Below are 16,938 nucleotides of genomic sequence, written 5' to 3'. Positions count from 1 at the left end.
TCTGGCGTTCAAAAGTTCTTTGTCTGTATCTGTGATGAGCTTTTAAATTGATTGCATCTTCCAAATATTTTTTTTGTATAAATCAACAGATATCAATGAATGTGCATCTGGACCATGTGAACACGGAGGTAGCTGTACAGATAATGTGAATGGATACACATGTGCATGTGTCCCCGGATATGACGGAGTTCATTGTGAAATAAGTAAGAAGACAGTTTTCTATTAGTGTCATCTTATTCTATCATTTGTAATTAGATGAGATATTCTTCTATAAGAGTATGTATATCACATATTTGCCATTAGTTCATTGATGTTCGTTTAAGGGGAAACGTATGAAAACTGTTAATCGTTGATTGCAAATGGACATGACATAACCTCTTGATGCAAAGCGTTGCATATGAAACAACTAACATTTCTTTTTCAATAACATTCAGATATAGACGAATGTGGTCCAAAGCCATGTCAAAATGGAGGTACCTGTAGTGATGGAGTTAAGGAATACACCTGCATATGTGCCGCAGGATACACAGACAAAAACTGTCAAACAAGTAAGACCTGTTCCCCATTGAAAAAAAATAATGTAGTATTTGAATATAATTGTGAAAAATAACACATTGAGTTCAAGCGAGTTTCTATCACAAAAGTCTCAAAATTATTACTCATAATAATGTGTATATTATATGGCGGAAGCATGCAAGCTCAACGCGAAAGTTGAAAGTCAGTCACAAAATAGGATTAACTTGATACGAAATTTTGAAGCCATATTGATTATGGACACATAATGAACTTGATTGTCTGACTGAGTATGTGTTTTTGAAGGGTACCGATTGAAACACCTTGACGAATGTCAATGGTCTGTCAACATACATTATATTGTTGTTTACAGATATTGATGAATGCGCGTCTGGACCCTGTGATAACGGAGGTAGTTGTACAGATGAAGTGAATGGATACACCTGCTCATGTGCTCCAGGTTATAATGGTGGTCACTGTGAAAGAGGTAGGTCTTTGTCATTATGCGGGAAGTATCAGCTCAAATCAAAACTAAAATAGTGGAAGACTGATATTCCATATCTTATTCAGATGTTATTTCAATACTTCATTCCGTTAGTTTTACTTAAGGACTTAAGAATGGTAACAGCCAATGTGATGTACAAAATGATTTGGTGACAAAATACTTAGGTTTTTTTTTTATTCAAGAATACAGCACTTAAGCTGTATTTGGCAAAACTTTTAGGATTTGTGGGTCCTCAATATTCTTCAACTTTTTTGGATTGTTTTAAATGATTTTTGAATCTAGTGTAACTGGCCAGTCTTTTGTTGTCGAAATGGGTTTCTTGTATACAAAAATGCAATGCTAGTATCTACAATTAGAAGACGTTGTAAAAGTGTTGATGAGAAAACCCTCAATCCAAGTCACAATTTGTAAAAGAAAAAAAAAGCATTATAGGTTATAGTACGGTCCTCAACACGGAGCATCGGCTAATACCGATCACGTACAGCAAGCTATAAACGGCCTTAAGAATGCCTAGTTTTAATATTTCAAACGGAAAATTCAACGGTGTAATCTATATATATACAATCAAAAAAGAGAAACACTCATAAATCACATCAAGTTCCCATGTGGAACTAAAGTGAAAATAATAACAGAAAAAGACACAATATAAAGTATGAATTGAAATGGCCAAACACAATTAAAAGACATATAAATACAAGTGAACATACACCAAACGAAAAAAATTGATCTTTGATAATGTAAATTCAAAATCAACAAAATAAGTAGTGAATAAAATGGACAACAGTCTATCGCTTTGTTATGTAACGTGGTTTCAGAAAGTCAACAATAAACTTAAACGAATAGCCGCTGATAAGAATGATGTACAAAGGTAAATGAAAATAATTTTGTTGTAAGATTTCCAGTATAAATTGAGGTAGGAAATATTTTTTTTACAAAATAAAAAAAATTGTGAATAAAAAAAGACATCAGCCAACCGCTGTGATAGGTTAAATGATTACAGAAAATGAACAATAAACTTGAACAAATAGCCGCAAATTAAAATAATATACAAAGGTAAATGAAAATATTTTTGTTGTAAGGTATACAGTATAAATTGAGGTAGGAGATATTTTTTTACAAAATTAAAATGTGAAAATCACAGCAGAAAAAGACACGAGATAAAGTATGATTTGAAATGGCCAAACTCAGTTAAAAGACATATGAATACAAGTGAACATACACTAAACGAATAAATTTGATCTTTGATAATGTAAATTCAAAACCAACAAAATAAGTAGTCAATAATATGAACAACAGTCTATCGCTGTGTTATGTAACGTGGTTCCAGAAAGTCAACAATAAACTTAAACAAATAGCCGCTAATTAGAATGATGTACAAAGGTGAATGAAAATAATTTTGTTGTAAGGTTTACAGTATAAATTGAGGTAGGAAATATTTTGTTAACAAAATAAAAGAATTTGTGAATAAAATAGGACATCAGCCAACCGTTGTGATAGGTTAAATGATTACACAAAATTAACAATAAACATGAACAAAGGTCGCAAATTATAAAAATGTACAAAGGTAAATGAACATATTTTTGTTGTTAGATATACAGTATAAATTGAGATCGGAATTTTTTTTACAAAATAAATAATTTTGTTGTTCATAGTTACAGAAATAGATTTTTTTTGGGATTGCATTTTCGTCAATTACATCTTGTGTTTTGTATAATTTTACAGATATCAATGAATGTGCATCTGGACCATGTGAACACGGAGGTAGCTGTACTGATAATGTGAATGGATACACATGTTCATGTGTCCCCGGATATGACGGAGTTCATTGTGAAATAAGTAAGTCTTTGTCATTCAGCGCAGTTAGTCGTTTCAGAATCAGAATTATGGGGAATTTTATTGTTCGTACCCGAGAATTAAAATAACGTTACGTCATTAATTAAGTTTCCATCGTTTATGCCATTGTTAACCAATCGGGAAGTTTTGGTGTACACTTTTGAAAATTTTATCCAGGATGCATTAGATTCTGAGAAGGCAAATTGATAAGCAGAAGTCAAAAATGAAATGTTAACAGACCGTTTTTTTAAATCTAATTCAATACTTGTTGCTATACTGCAAACAGTAAGTTTCATTTAAGGAAGTAACAAAATGGTTATAGACAACATGATTTCAAAAGAATTTACTGACAAAATAATCAAGATTTGCTCTTCCATGATTAGATTACTTCTTTACATGTATTTAGTAAAGCTTTTAAGATTTTTGAGCCCTTACATATTAACTTTCTTGATTCGGGCGTAACTGAAGGGTCTTTTATAGCTGAAATGAACGTCTGGTGTGGAAAATGTCTATGCTAGTATCTATGATAAGCTTGAAAGTTGAATGCATTTTCCCATTAAGTATGTGAGTAGGTGAGGTTAGGTGAAAATTAATAAATTAAGAATTTAAAATTGTTACTATAAGCTAGTAGAGCATCCATTAAGGATAAGTATAAGCTTAAAATATTGATGGGTCATGGACCTCAATTTCGTGAAATTTGAGATTAAAACTATGGCGGGAAAAGGCTGACTCGGGCTTTTACCTTATATTTGCATTGGTATTATTTAGGACTCGGAAAAAAAAGAAAATCTAGGGTCTTCTAAATTTTTGTAAAAGACTTTTCATGAGCTCTTAAGTCTTTGATGAAAAATAAATGGATGTTATGGGGCAAAATATTTTACATTGTGTTGTATTGAAAAACATCAAGGAGTCCGAACAATTGACACATATTCCAAAACCGCACCTAAGTACATCCTTCAACCTCTTTTTTTATTTTTTATTTTTTTTTAAAATTTAACAGATATAAATGAATGTGCATCTGGACCATGTGAACACGGAGGTAGCTGTACTGATGAGGTGAATGGATACATCTGTACATGTGCTCCAGGTTATAATGGAGTTCACTGTGAAAGAGGTAAGTCTTTGTCATTCAGTGGATTTTGTCAGCTCAAGTCAAACGTTAAATAATGAAAGACTGATTTTTTGAAATCTAACTTCAGTCCTTTTTTTATATTTATCGTTCAGTTTGTTTAACTTTAGAAAGTTATAGAATGGTGAGTTATGAGGTGTGAAAAGATTTAGTGACTACATTTTCAGGATTTTCTTTCCCAGGAATATATTACATTAGCTGCTTTTGACAAATGATTTTTGGATCCCCAATGCTCTTCAATTGTGTACTTTTTTGGCAATTTTTTAACTCTTTTAATTAGAGCGTCACTGATCAGTCTTTTGTAGCTGAAACGAACGTCTGTCGTACACAATTTCGATGCTAGTATATATGATGAGCTTTTTTTGTTGATTGCGTCTTCCCATTAAACATCTTTTGTTTTGTATAATTTAACAGATATCAATGAATGTGCATCTGCACCATGTGAACACGGAGGTAGCTGTACAGATAATGTGAATGGATACACATGTTCATGTGTCCCCGGATATGACGGAGTTCATTGTGAAATAAGTAAGAAGACAGTTTTTTTTATTAGTCTCATCTTATTCTATCATTTGTAATTAAATAATATATTCTGCTATATGTTTTGAGAACAGCACAGATTTGCCTTTAGTTCATAGAATTTCGGTTAAGGTAACAACATATGAAATATAATTATTCATTGATTGCAGATTGAAAAGGCAGAACATTTTGATACAAAGCATTGCTTATGAAACAACTAACTTTTCTTTTTCAATACCATTCAGATATAGACGAGTGTGCTCCAAAGCCATGTCAGAATGGAGGTACCTGTACTGATGGAATAAACGAATACACCTGCACATGTGCCGCTGGATATACAGACAATAACTGTCAAACAAGTAAGACAAAATATAAACATTTAAGATTCCAACAATGGTTTTCACCTCTTTGTAAAACAATAGTAAGTAATATTTGAAAATATGTATGGTACATAACTCATTGAAATATAGTGAGTTTGTAGGACTCAATATTTCTTCTCATGATAATGTGTATTGTATATGTCGAAAGCATATGAACTCAACATGAGTCTTTCTCTGTCGAAGCGTCAGTCAGAAAATATGATTTACTTGCTATGAAAATTTTATGTCATTTTGAATATGTACACATAAGGAACTTGATTGTCTGACTAAGTATAAGTTTTTGTAGGGTACCAATTTCACCACCTTTACTGGTCTGCTTATTCAGATCATCTTTTTGTTTACAGATATTGATGAATGTGCGTCTGGACCTTGTGATAATGGAGGAAGCTGTACAGATGAGGTAAATGGATACACCTGCACGTGTGCTCCAGGTTATAATGGAGTTCACTGTGAAATAGGTAAGATTTGTGAATCCATGGGATTTGTCAGCTCAATTCAAAAAAGAAATTTAAACAGACTGATTTTCAAAATCAGATTAAGAAATTGTTTTTATACTGCTTTAAATAGTAAGTTGCATTTAAGAAAGTAAAAGAATGAAGACAGACAATATGATGTTCGTAAGGATAATTGAACAAATACTACGGATTTTTGATTCCAACAATTGATTACCTCAGCTAAATTCGACAAAACTTTTATATTTTTTATGTCCTCAAAGCCCTTCAATTCTGTACCTTTTATTGGCCTTATCAACGTTTTGATTCGGGCGCCACTGATGGGTCCTTAATAGACGAAACATGTATCTGACGTACAAAATTTCTATGCTAGCATCTATGATGAGCGTTTGTATTGATTGCAACTGCCCATTTAAAATCATTTGTTTTGTATTATTTAACAGATATAAATGAATGTGCATCTGGACCATGTGAACATGGAGGTAGCTGTACTGATGAAGTGAATGGATACACCTGTGCATGTGCTCCAGGTTATAATGGAGTTCACTGTGAAAGAGGTAAGTCTTTGTCATTCAGCGGATTTTGTCAGCTTAAATCAAACATTAAGTAATGAAAGACTGATTTTTCGAAATCTAAATTCAGTCCTTTTTTTATATTTATCGTTCAGTTTGTTTAACTTTAGATAGTTATAGAATTGTGAGTTATGAGGTGTGAGAGGATTTGGTTTGCAAATGATCAGGATTTTCTCCCCCAGGAATAGATAACATGAGCTGCTTTTTACAAATGATTTTTGGATCCCCAATGCTCTTCAACTTTGTACTTATTCGGCCATTTTGTTACTCATTTTATTAGAACGTCACCGATGAGTCTTTTGTAGCTGAAACGAACGTCTGTCGTACACAATTTCTACACTAATATATATGATGAGCTTTTTTGTTGATTGCGTCTTCCCATTAAACATATTTTGTTTTGTATAATTTAACAGATATCAATGAATGTGCATCTGGACCATGTGAACACGGAGGTAGCTGTACAGATAATGTGAATGGATACACATGTGCATGTTTCCCCGGATATGACGGAGTTCATTGTGAAATAAGTAAGAAGACAGTTTTTTATTAGTGTCATCTTATTCTATCATTTGTAACTAAATGAGACAGTCTGCTATATGTTGTAAGAACAACACAGATATGCCTTTAGTTCATAGAATTTTGGTTCTGGTTACAAAATGTGAATATGTTGAATCATTGATTGCAGATTTAAAAGGCAGAATCTTTTGATGCAAAGCATTGTTTATAAAAATTATTTTTTTCTTTTTCAATACCATTCAGATATAGACGAATGTGCTCCGAAGCCATGTCAGAATGGAGGTACCTGTACTGATGGAATAAACGAATACACCTGCACATGTGCCGCTGGTTATACAGACAATAACTGTCAAACAAGTAAGACAAAAGGAAAATATTTTAGATTCCAACAGTTGTTTTCATCCCTTTGTAAAACAATAGTAAGTAATATTTGAAAATATGTGTGGTACATAACACATTGAAATATCGTGAGTTTGTAGGACTCAATATTTCTTCTAATGATAATGTGTATTGTATATGTCGAAAGCATATGAACTCAACGTGAGGCTTCCTCTGTTGAAACATCAGTCAGAAAATCTGATTTACTTGCTATGAAAATTTTATGTCATTTTGAATATGTACACATACGGAACTTGATTGTCTGACTAAGTATAAGTTTTTGTAGGGTACCAATTTCACCACTTTACTGGTCTGCTTATTCAGATCATCTTTTTGTTTACAGATATTGATGAATGTACGTCTGGACCTTGTGATAATGGAGGAGGCTGTACAGATGAGGTAAATGGATACACCTGCACATGTGCTCCAGGTTATAATGGAGTTCACTGTGAAATAGGTAAGATTTGTGAATCCATGGGATTTGTCAGCTCAAGTCAAAAAAGAAATTTAAACAGACTGATTTTCAAAATCAGATTAAGAAATTGTTTTTATACTGCTTTAAATAGTAAGTTGCATTTACGGAAGTAAAAGAATGTAGACAGACAATGAAATGTTCGCAAGGATAAATGAACAAATACTACGGATTTTTTATTCCAACAATGTACCTCAGCTAAATTTGACAAAACTTTAAGAATTTTATGTCCTCAATGCCCTATTATTTTTGTACCTTTAAATGGCCTTATCAACGTTTTGATTAGGGCGACGCTGATGGGTCCTTTGTAGACGAAACATGCATCTGGCGTAAAAAATGTCCATGGTAGCATCTATGATGAGCGTTTGTGTTGATTGCAACTTCCCATTAAACATCTTTGGTTTTGTTTAATTGAACAGATATAAATGAATGTGCATCTGGACCATGTGAACACGGAGGTAGCTGTACTGATGAAGTGAATGGATACACCTGTACATGTGCTCCGGGTTATAATGGTGTTCATTGTGAAAGAGGTAAGTCTTTGTCATTCATTGGGTTTTGTCAGCTCAAGTCAAACATTAAATAATGAAAGACTGATTTTCTAAATCTAAATTCAGTCCTTTTTTATATTTATCGTTCAGTTTGTTTAACTTTAGATAGTTATAGAATGGTAAGTTATGAGGTGTGAAAAGATTTGGTGACCACATTATCAGGGTTTCCTTTCCCAGAAATAGATTACATTAGTTGCCTTAAACAAATGTTTATGATTTTTGGGTCCGGAATGCTCTTTAACTATGTACTTATTTGGGCATTTTTTTAAAACTTTTGATTAGAGCATCACCGATCAGTCTTTTGTAGTCGAAACGCACGTCTGGCGTGCACAATTTCTACGCTAGAATATATGATGAGCTTTTTTGTTGATTGCGTCTTCTCATTAATCATCTTTTGTTTTGTATAATTTAACAGATATCAATGAATGTGCATCTGGACCATGTGAACACGGAGGTAGCTGTACAGATAATGTGAATGGATACACATGTGCATGTGTCCCCGGATATGACGGAGTTCATTGTGAAATAAGTAAGAAGACAGTTTTTTATTAGTGTCATCTTATTCTATCATTTGTAACTAAATGAGACAGTCTGCTATATGTTGTGAGAACAACACAGATTTGCCTTTAGTTCATAGAATTTTGGTTCTGGTTACAAAATGTGAATATGTTGAATCATTGATTGCAGATTTAAAAGGCAGAATCTTTTGATGCAAAGCATTGTTTATAAAAATAATTTTTTCTTTTTCAATACCATTAAGATATAGACGAATGTGCTCCAAAGCCATGTCAGAATGGAGGTACCTGTACTGATGGAATAAACGAATACACCTGCACATGTGCCGCTGGTTATACAGACAATAACTGTCAAACAAGTAAGACAAAATGGAAACATTTTAGATTCCAACAGTTGTTTTCACCTCTTTGTAAAACAATAGTAAGTAATATTTGAAAATATGTGTGATACATAACACATTGAAAGATAGTGAGTTTGTAGGACAAAAACTCAATATTTCTTCTAATGATAATGTGTATTGTATATGTCGAAAGCCTATGAACTCAACATGAGTCTTTCTCTGTCAAAGCGTTAGTCAGAAAATCTGATTTACTTGCTTTAAAAATTTGATGTCGTTTTGAAAATGTACTCATAAGGAACTTGATTGTCTGACTAAGTATAAGTTTTTGTAGGTTACCAATTTGACCACCTTTACTATTGTCTGGTCTGTTTACTCAGATCATCTTTTTGTTTACAGATATTGATGAATGTGCGTCTGGACCCTGTGATAATGGAGGTAGCTGTACAGATGAGGTGAATGGATACACCTGCACATGTGCTCCAGGTTATAATGGAGTTCACTGTGAAATAGGTAAGATTTTGTGAATCCATGACATTTGTCAGCTCAAGTCAGAAAAGAAATATCAAAACACTGATTTTCAAAGTCAAATTAAGACCTTGTTTTTATACTGCTATAAATAGTAAGTTGCATTGAAGAAAGTAAAAGAATGAAGACGGACAATGCGATGTTCGTAAGGATAAATGAACAAATACTACGAATGTTTTATTCCAACAATAGATTAACTGAGCTAAATTCGACAAAAGAAATTTGTGTCCTGAATGCCCATCAATTCTGTATTTTTTATTGGCCTTATCAACTTTCTGATTCGAGCGCCAATGATGGGTCTTTTGAAGACAAAAAATGCATCTGGCATACAAAATTTCTATGCTAGTATCTATGATGAGCGTTTGAGTTGATTGCAACTTTCCATTAAACATCTTTTGTTTTGTATAATTTAACAGATATAAATGAATGTGCATCTGGACCATGTGAACACGGAGGTAGCTGTACTGATGAAGTGAATGGATACACCTGTACATGTGCTCCAGGTTATAATGGAGTTCACTGTGAAAGAGGTAAGTCTTTGTCATTCAGCGGGGTTTGTCAGCTGAAGTCAACCAATAAATAATTAAAGACTTATTTTCGAAATCTAAATTCAGTCCTTTTTTATATTTATTGTTGAGTTTGTTTAACTTTAGAAAGTTATAGATTGGTGAGTTATGAGGTGTGAAAGGATTTGGTGACCAAATTATCAGGATGTTCTTTCCCAGGAAAAGATTACATTAGCTGCCTTTGACAAATGTTTATGATATTTGGGTCCGCAATGCTCTTCAACTTTGTACTTATTTATGCCATTGTTTCACTTTTTTATTAGAGCGCCATCGATCAGTATTTTGCAGACAAAACGCACGTCTGGCGTACACAATTTCTATGCTAGTATATATTATGAGCTTTTGTGTTGATTGCATCTTCCCATTAAACATCTTTTGTTTTGTATAATTTAACAGATATCAATGAATGTGCATCTGGACCATGTAAACACGGAGGTAGCTGTACAGATAACGTGAATGGATACACATGTGCATGTGTCCCCGGATATGACGGAGTTCATTGTGAAATAAGTAAGAAGACAGTTTTTTTTATTAGTTTCATCCTATTCTATCATTTGTAATTAAATGATATATTCTGCTGTATGTTGTAAGAACAACACAGATTTGCCTTGAGTTCATAGAATTTGGAGAAGGTTATAAAATATTAAATATGTTGATTCATTGATTGCAGATGTAAAGGGCAGAACCTTTTGACGCACATCATTGCTTATAAAACAACTCACTTTACTTTTTCAATACATTCAGATATAGACGAATGTGCTCCAAAGCCATGTCAGAATGGAGGTACCTGTACTGATGGAATAAACGAATACACCTGCTTATGTGCCGCTGGATATACAGACAATAACTGTCAAACAAGTAAGAATAATTGGAAACATTTTAGAATCCAACAGTGGTTTTCATCCCTTTGTTAAACAAAAGTAAGGAACATTTGAAAATATGTGTGGTACTTCACACATTGAAATATAGTGAGTTTGTAGGACAAAAACTCAATATGTCTTCTAATGATAAAGTGTATTGTATATGTCGAAAGCATATGATCTCAACGTGAGGCTTCCTCTGTCGAAGCTTCAGTCAGAAAATATGATTTACTTGCTTTAAAATTTGATGTCATTTTAAATATGTACACATACGGAACTTGATTGTCTGACTAAGTATAAGTTTTTGTAGGGTACCAATTGTACCACCTTTACTATTTTCTGGTCTGTTTACACATATCATCTTTTTGTTTACAGATATTGATGAATGTGCGTCTGCACCTTGTGATAATGGAGCTAGCTGTACAGATGAGGTGAATGGATACACCTGCACATGTGCTCCAGGTTATAATGGAGTTTATTGTGAAATAGGTAAGGTTTTGTGAATACATTGGATTTGTCAACTCAAGTCAGAAAAGAAATATCAAAAGACTAATTTTCAAAATGAAATTAAGACCTTGTTTTTATACTGCTTTAAATAGTAAGTTTCATTTAAGGAAGTTAAAGAATGATAACAGACAATGTGATGTTCGTAAGGATAAATGAACAAATGCTACGGATTTGTTTTACCCCAACAATAGATTAACTGAGCTAAATTCGACAAAAGAAATTTGTGTCCTGAATGCCCATCAATTCTGTATTTTTTATTGGCCTTATCAACTTTCTGATTCGAGCGCCAATGATGGGTCTTTTGAAGACAAAAATGCATCTGGCATACAAAATTTCTATGCTAGTATCTATGATGAGCGTTTGAGTTGATTGCAACTTTCCATTAAACATCTTTTGTTTTGTATAATTTATCAGATATAAATGAATGTGCATCTGGACCATGTGAACACGGAGGTAGCTGTAGTGATGAAGTGAATGGATACACCTGTACATGTGCTCCAGGTTATAATGGAGTTCACTGTGAAAGAGGTAAGTCTTTGTCATTCAACGGGGTTTGTCAGCTGAAGTCAACCAATAAATAATTAAAGACTTATTTTCGAAATCTAAATTCAGTCCTTTTTTATATTTATTGTTGAGTTTGTTTAACTTTAGAAAGTTATAGATTGGTGAGTTATGAGGTGTGAAAGGATTTGGTGACCAAATTATCAGGATTTTCTTTCCCAGGAATAGATTACATTAGCTGCCTTTGACAAATGTTTATGATATTTGGGTCCGCAATGCTCTTCAACTTTGTACTTATTTATGCCATTGTTTCACTTTTTTATTAGAGCGCCATCGATCAGTCTTTTGCAGACAAAACGCACGTCTGACGTACACAATTTCTATGCTAGTATATATTGTGAGCTTTTGTGTTGATTGCATCTTCCCATTAAACATCTTTTGTTTTGTATAATTTAACAGATATCAATGAATGTGCATCTGGACCATGTGAACACGGAGGTAGCTGTACAGATAACGTGAATGGATACACATGTGCATGTGTCCCCGGATATGACGGAGTTCATTGTGAAATAAGTAAGAAGACAGTTTTTTTTATTAGTTTCATCCTATTCTATCATTTGTAATTAAATGATATATTCTGCTGTATGTTGTAAGAACAACACAGATTTGCCTTGAGTTCATAGAATTTGGAGAAGGTTATAAAATATGAAATATGTTGATTCATTGATTGCAGATGTAAAGGGCAGAACCTTTTGACGCACATCATTGCTTATAAAACAACTCACTTTACTTTTTCAATACATTCAGATATAGACGAATGTGCTCCAAAGCCATGTGAGAATGGAGGTACCTGTACTGATGGAATAAACGAATACACCTGCACATGTGCCGCTGGATATACAGACAATAACTGTCAAACAAGTAAGACAAAATGGAAACATTTTAGAATCCAACAGTGGTTTTCATCCCTTTGTTAAACAAAAGTAAGGAACATTTGAAAATATGTGTGGTACTTCACACATTGAAATATAGTGAGTTTGTAGGACAAAAACTCAATATGTCTTCTAATGATAAAGTGTATTGTATATGTCGAAAGCATATGATCTCAACGTGAGGCTTCCTCTGTCGAAGCTTCAGTCAGAAAATATGATTTACTTGCTTTAAAATTTGATGTCATTTTAAATATGTACACATACGGAACTTGATTGTCTGACTAAGTATAAGTTTTTGTAGGGTACCAATTGTACCACCTTTACTATTTTCTGGTCTGTTTACACATATCATCTTTTTGTTTACAGATATTGATGAATGTGCGTCTGCACCTTGTGATAATGGAGCTAGCTGTACAGATGAGGTGAATGGATACACCTGCACATGTGCTCCAGGTTATAATGGAGTTCATTGTGAAATAGGTAAGGTTTTGTGAATACATTGGATTTGTCAACTCAAGTCAGAAAAGAAATATCAAAAGACTAATTTTCAAAATGAAATTAAGACCTTGTTTTTATACTGCTTAAAATAGTAAGTTTCATTTAAGGAAGTTAAAGAATGATAACAGACAATGTGATGTTCGTAAGGATAAATGAACAAATACTACGGATTTGTTTTATCCCAGCAATAGATTAACTGAGCTAAATTCGACATAAGAAATTTGTGTCCTGAATGCCCATCAATTCTGTATTTTTTATTGGCCTTATCAACTTTCTGATTCGAGCGCCAATGATGGGTCTTTTGAAGACAAAAAATGTATCTGGCGTACAAAATTTCTATGCTAGTATCTATGATGAGCGTTTGAGTTGATTGCAACTTTCCATTAAACATCTTTTGTTTTGTATAATTTATCAGATATAAATGAATGTGCATCTGGACCATGTGAACACGGAGGTAGCTGTACTGATGAAGTGAATGGATACACCTGTACATGTGCTCCAGGTTATAATGGAGTTCACTGTGAAAGAGGTAAGTCTTTGTCATTCAACGGGGTTTGTCAGCTGAAGTCAACCAATAAATAATTAAAGACTTATTTTCGAAATCTAAATTCAGTCCTTTTTTATATTTATTGTTGAGTTTGTTTAACTTTAGAAAGTTATAGATTGGTGAGTTATGAGGTGTGAAAGGATTTGGTGACCAAATTATCAGGATTTTCTTTCCCAGGAATAGATTACATTAGCTGCCTTTGACAAATGTTTATGATATTTGGGTCCGCAATGCTCTTCAACTTTGTACTTATTTATGCCATTGTTTCACTTTTTTATTAGAGCGCCATCGATCAGTCTTTTGCAGACAAAACGCACGTCTGACGTACACAATTTCTATGCTAGTATATATTGTGAGCTTTTGTGTTGATTGCATCTTCCCATTAAACATCTTTTGTTTTGTATAATTTAACAGATATCAATGAATGTGCATCTGGACCATGTGAACACGGAGGTAGCTGTACAGATAACGTGAATGGATACACATGTGCATGTGTCCCCGGATATGACGGAGTTCATTGTGAAATAAGTAAGAAGACAGTTTTTTTTATTAGTTTCATCCTATTCTATCATTTGTAATTAAATGATATATTCTGCTGTATGTTGTAAGAACAACACAGATTTGCCTTGAGTTCATAGAATTTGGAGAAGGTTATAAAATATGAAATATGTTGATTCATTGATTGCAGATGTAAAGGGCAGAACCTTTTGACGCACATCATTGCTTATAAAACAACTCACTTTACTTTTTCAATACATTCAGATATAGACGAATGTGCTCCAAAGCCATGTCAGAATGGAGGTACCTGTACTGATGGAATAAACGAATACACCTGCACATGTGCCGCTGGATATACAGACAATAACTGTCAAACAAGTAAGACAAAATGGAAACATTTTAGAATCCAACAGTGGTTTTCATCCCTTTGTTAAACAAAAGTAAGGAACATTTGAAAATATGTGTGGTACTTCACACATTGAAATATAGTGAGTTTGTAGGACAAAAACTCAATATGTCTTCTAATGATAAAGTGTATTGTATATGTCGAAAGCATATGATCTCAACGTGAGGCTTCCTCTGTCGAAGCTTCAGTCAGAAAATATGATTTACTTGCTTTAAAATTTGATGTCATTTTAAATATGTACACATACGGAACTTGATTGTCTGACTAAGTATAAGTTTTTGTAGGGTACCAATTGTACCACCTTTACTATTTTCTGGTCTGTTTACACATATCATCTTTTTGTTTACAGATATTGATGAATGTGCGTCTGCACCTTGTGATAATGGAGCTAGCTGTACAGATGAGGTGAATGGATACACCTGCACATGTGCTCCAGGTTATAATGGAGTTCATTGTGAAATAGGTAAGGTTTTGTGAATACATTGGATTTGTCAACTCAAGTCAGAAAAGAAATATCAAAAGACTAATTTTCAAAATGAAATTAAGACCTTGTTTTTATACTGCTTAAAATAGTAAGTTTCATTTAAGGAAGTTAAAGAATGATAACAGACAATGTGATGTTCGTAAGGATAAATGAACAAATACTACGGATTTGTTTTATCCCAGCAATAGATTAACTGAGCTAAATTCGACATAAGAAATTTGTGTCCTGAATGCCCATCAATTCTGTATTTTTTATTGGCCTTATCAACTTTCTGATTCGAGCGCCAATGATGGGTCTTTTGAAGACAAAAAATGTATCTGGCGTACAAAATTTCTATGCTAGTATCTATGATGAGCGTTTGAGTTGATTGCAACTTTCCATTAAACATCTTTTGTTTTGTATAATTTATCAGATATAAATGAATGTGCATCTGGACCATGTGAACACGGAGGTAGCTGTACTGATGAAGTGAATGGATACACCTGTACATGTGCTCCAGGTTATAATGGAGTTCACTGTGAAAGAGGTAAGTCTTTGTCATTCAACGGGGTTTGTCAGCTGAAGTCAACCAATAAATAATTAAAGACTTATTTTCGAAATCTAAATTCAGTCCTTTTTTATATTTATTGTTGAGTTTGTTTAACTTTAGAAAGTTATAGATTGGTGAGTTATGAGGTGTGAAAGGATTTGGTGACCAAATTATCAGGATTTTCTTTCCCAGGAATAGATTACATTAGCTGCCTTTGACAAATGTTTATGATATTTGGGTCCGCAATGCTCTTCAACTTTGTACTTATTTATGCCATTGTTTCACTTTTTTATTAGAGCGCCATCGATCAGTCTTTTGCAGACAAAACGCACGTCTGACGTACACAATTTCTATGCTAGTATATATTGTGAGCTTTTGTGTTGATTGCATCTTCCCATTAAACATCTTTTGTTTTGTATAATTTAACAGATATCAATGAATGTGCATCTGGACCATGTGAACACGGAGGTAGCTGTACAGATAACGTGAATGGATACACATGTGCATGTGTCCCCGGATATGACGGAGTTCATTGTGAAATAAGTAAGAAGACAGTTTTTTTTATTAGTTTCATCCTATTCTATCATTTGTAATTAAATGATATATTCTGCTGTATGTTGTAAGAACAACACAGATTTGCCTTGAGTTCATAGAATTTGGAGAAGGTTATAAAATATGAAATATGTTGATTCATTGATTGCAGATGTAAAGGGCAGAACCTTTTGACGCACATCATTGCTTATAAAACAACTCACTTTACTTTTTCAATACATTCAGATATAGACGAATGTGCTCCAAAGCCATGTCAGAATGGAGGTACCTGTACTGATGGAATAAACGAATACACCTGCACATGTGCCGCTGGATATACAGACAATAACTGTCAAACAAGTAAGACAAAATGGAAACATTTTAGAATCCAACAGTGGTTTTCATCCCTTTGTTAAACAAAAGTAAGGAACATTTGAAAATATGTGTGGTACTTCACACATTGAAATATAGTGAGTTTGTAGGACAAAAACTCAATATGTCTTCTAATGATAAAGTGTATTGTATATGTCGAAAGCATATGATCTCAACGTGAGGCTTCCTCTGTCGAAGCTTCAGTCAGAAAATATGATTTACTTGCTTTAAAATTTGATGTCATTTTAAATATGTACACATACGGAACTTGATTGTCTGACTAAGTATAAGTTTTTGTAGGGTACCAATTGTACCACCTTTACTATTTTCTGGTCTGTTTACACATATCATCTTTTTGTTTACAGATATTGATGAATGTGCGTCTGCACCTTGTGATAATGGAGCTAGCTGTACAGATGAGGTGAATGGATACACCTGCACATGTGCTCCAGGTTATAATGGAGTTCATTGTGAAATAGGTAAGGTTTTGTGAATACATTGGATTT

At 33.4% G+C, this 16,938-nt stretch overlaps 1 protein-coding gene across 1 annotated transcript in view; it reads left to right on the top strand.

Annotated features, from left to right (window-relative positions):
- The window catches only part of LOC134702401 (fibrillin-2-like), a 60,605-nt gene that overhangs the window by 21,317 nt on the left and 22,350 nt on the right, over positions 1-16,938 (top strand). Inside the window, exons 15-46 of the mRNA XM_063563304.1 lie at positions 90-203; positions 435-548; positions 887-1,000; positions 2,741-2,854; positions 3,852-3,965; positions 4,395-4,508; positions 4,745-4,858; positions 5,224-5,337; positions 5,775-5,888; positions 6,317-6,430; positions 6,663-6,776; positions 7,141-7,254; positions 7,689-7,802; positions 8,236-8,349; positions 8,581-8,694; positions 9,073-9,186; positions 9,618-9,731; positions 10,164-10,277; positions 10,512-10,625; positions 11,003-11,116; positions 11,549-11,662; positions 12,095-12,208; positions 12,443-12,556; positions 12,934-13,047; positions 13,481-13,594; positions 14,027-14,140; positions 14,375-14,488; positions 14,866-14,979; positions 15,413-15,526; positions 15,959-16,072; positions 16,307-16,420; positions 16,798-16,911. Coding sequence (XP_063419374.1) covers positions 90-203; positions 435-548; positions 887-1,000; positions 2,741-2,854; positions 3,852-3,965; positions 4,395-4,508; positions 4,745-4,858; positions 5,224-5,337; positions 5,775-5,888; positions 6,317-6,430; positions 6,663-6,776; positions 7,141-7,254; positions 7,689-7,802; positions 8,236-8,349; positions 8,581-8,694; positions 9,073-9,186; positions 9,618-9,731; positions 10,164-10,277; positions 10,512-10,625; positions 11,003-11,116; positions 11,549-11,662; positions 12,095-12,208; positions 12,443-12,556; positions 12,934-13,047; positions 13,481-13,594; positions 14,027-14,140; positions 14,375-14,488; positions 14,866-14,979; positions 15,413-15,526; positions 15,959-16,072; positions 16,307-16,420; positions 16,798-16,911 — 3,648 coding nt within the window. The remainder of the gene's footprint in view (positions 1-89; positions 204-434; positions 549-886; positions 1,001-2,740; positions 2,855-3,851; positions 3,966-4,394; positions 4,509-4,744; positions 4,859-5,223; positions 5,338-5,774; positions 5,889-6,316; positions 6,431-6,662; positions 6,777-7,140; positions 7,255-7,688; positions 7,803-8,235; positions 8,350-8,580; positions 8,695-9,072; positions 9,187-9,617; positions 9,732-10,163; positions 10,278-10,511; positions 10,626-11,002; positions 11,117-11,548; positions 11,663-12,094; positions 12,209-12,442; positions 12,557-12,933; positions 13,048-13,480; positions 13,595-14,026; positions 14,141-14,374; positions 14,489-14,865; positions 14,980-15,412; positions 15,527-15,958; positions 16,073-16,306; positions 16,421-16,797; positions 16,912-16,938) is intronic.

The sequence above is a fragment of the Mytilus trossulus genome, unplaced genomic scaffold (assembly GCF_036588685.1).
Source record: "Mytilus trossulus isolate FHL-02 unplaced genomic scaffold, PNRI_Mtr1.1.1.hap1 h1tg000457l__unscaffolded, whole genome shotgun sequence".
Taxonomy (NCBI): domain Eukaryota; kingdom Metazoa; phylum Mollusca; class Bivalvia; order Mytilida; family Mytilidae; genus Mytilus; species Mytilus trossulus.
This window is presented reverse-complemented; position numbering and strand designations above follow the sequence as displayed.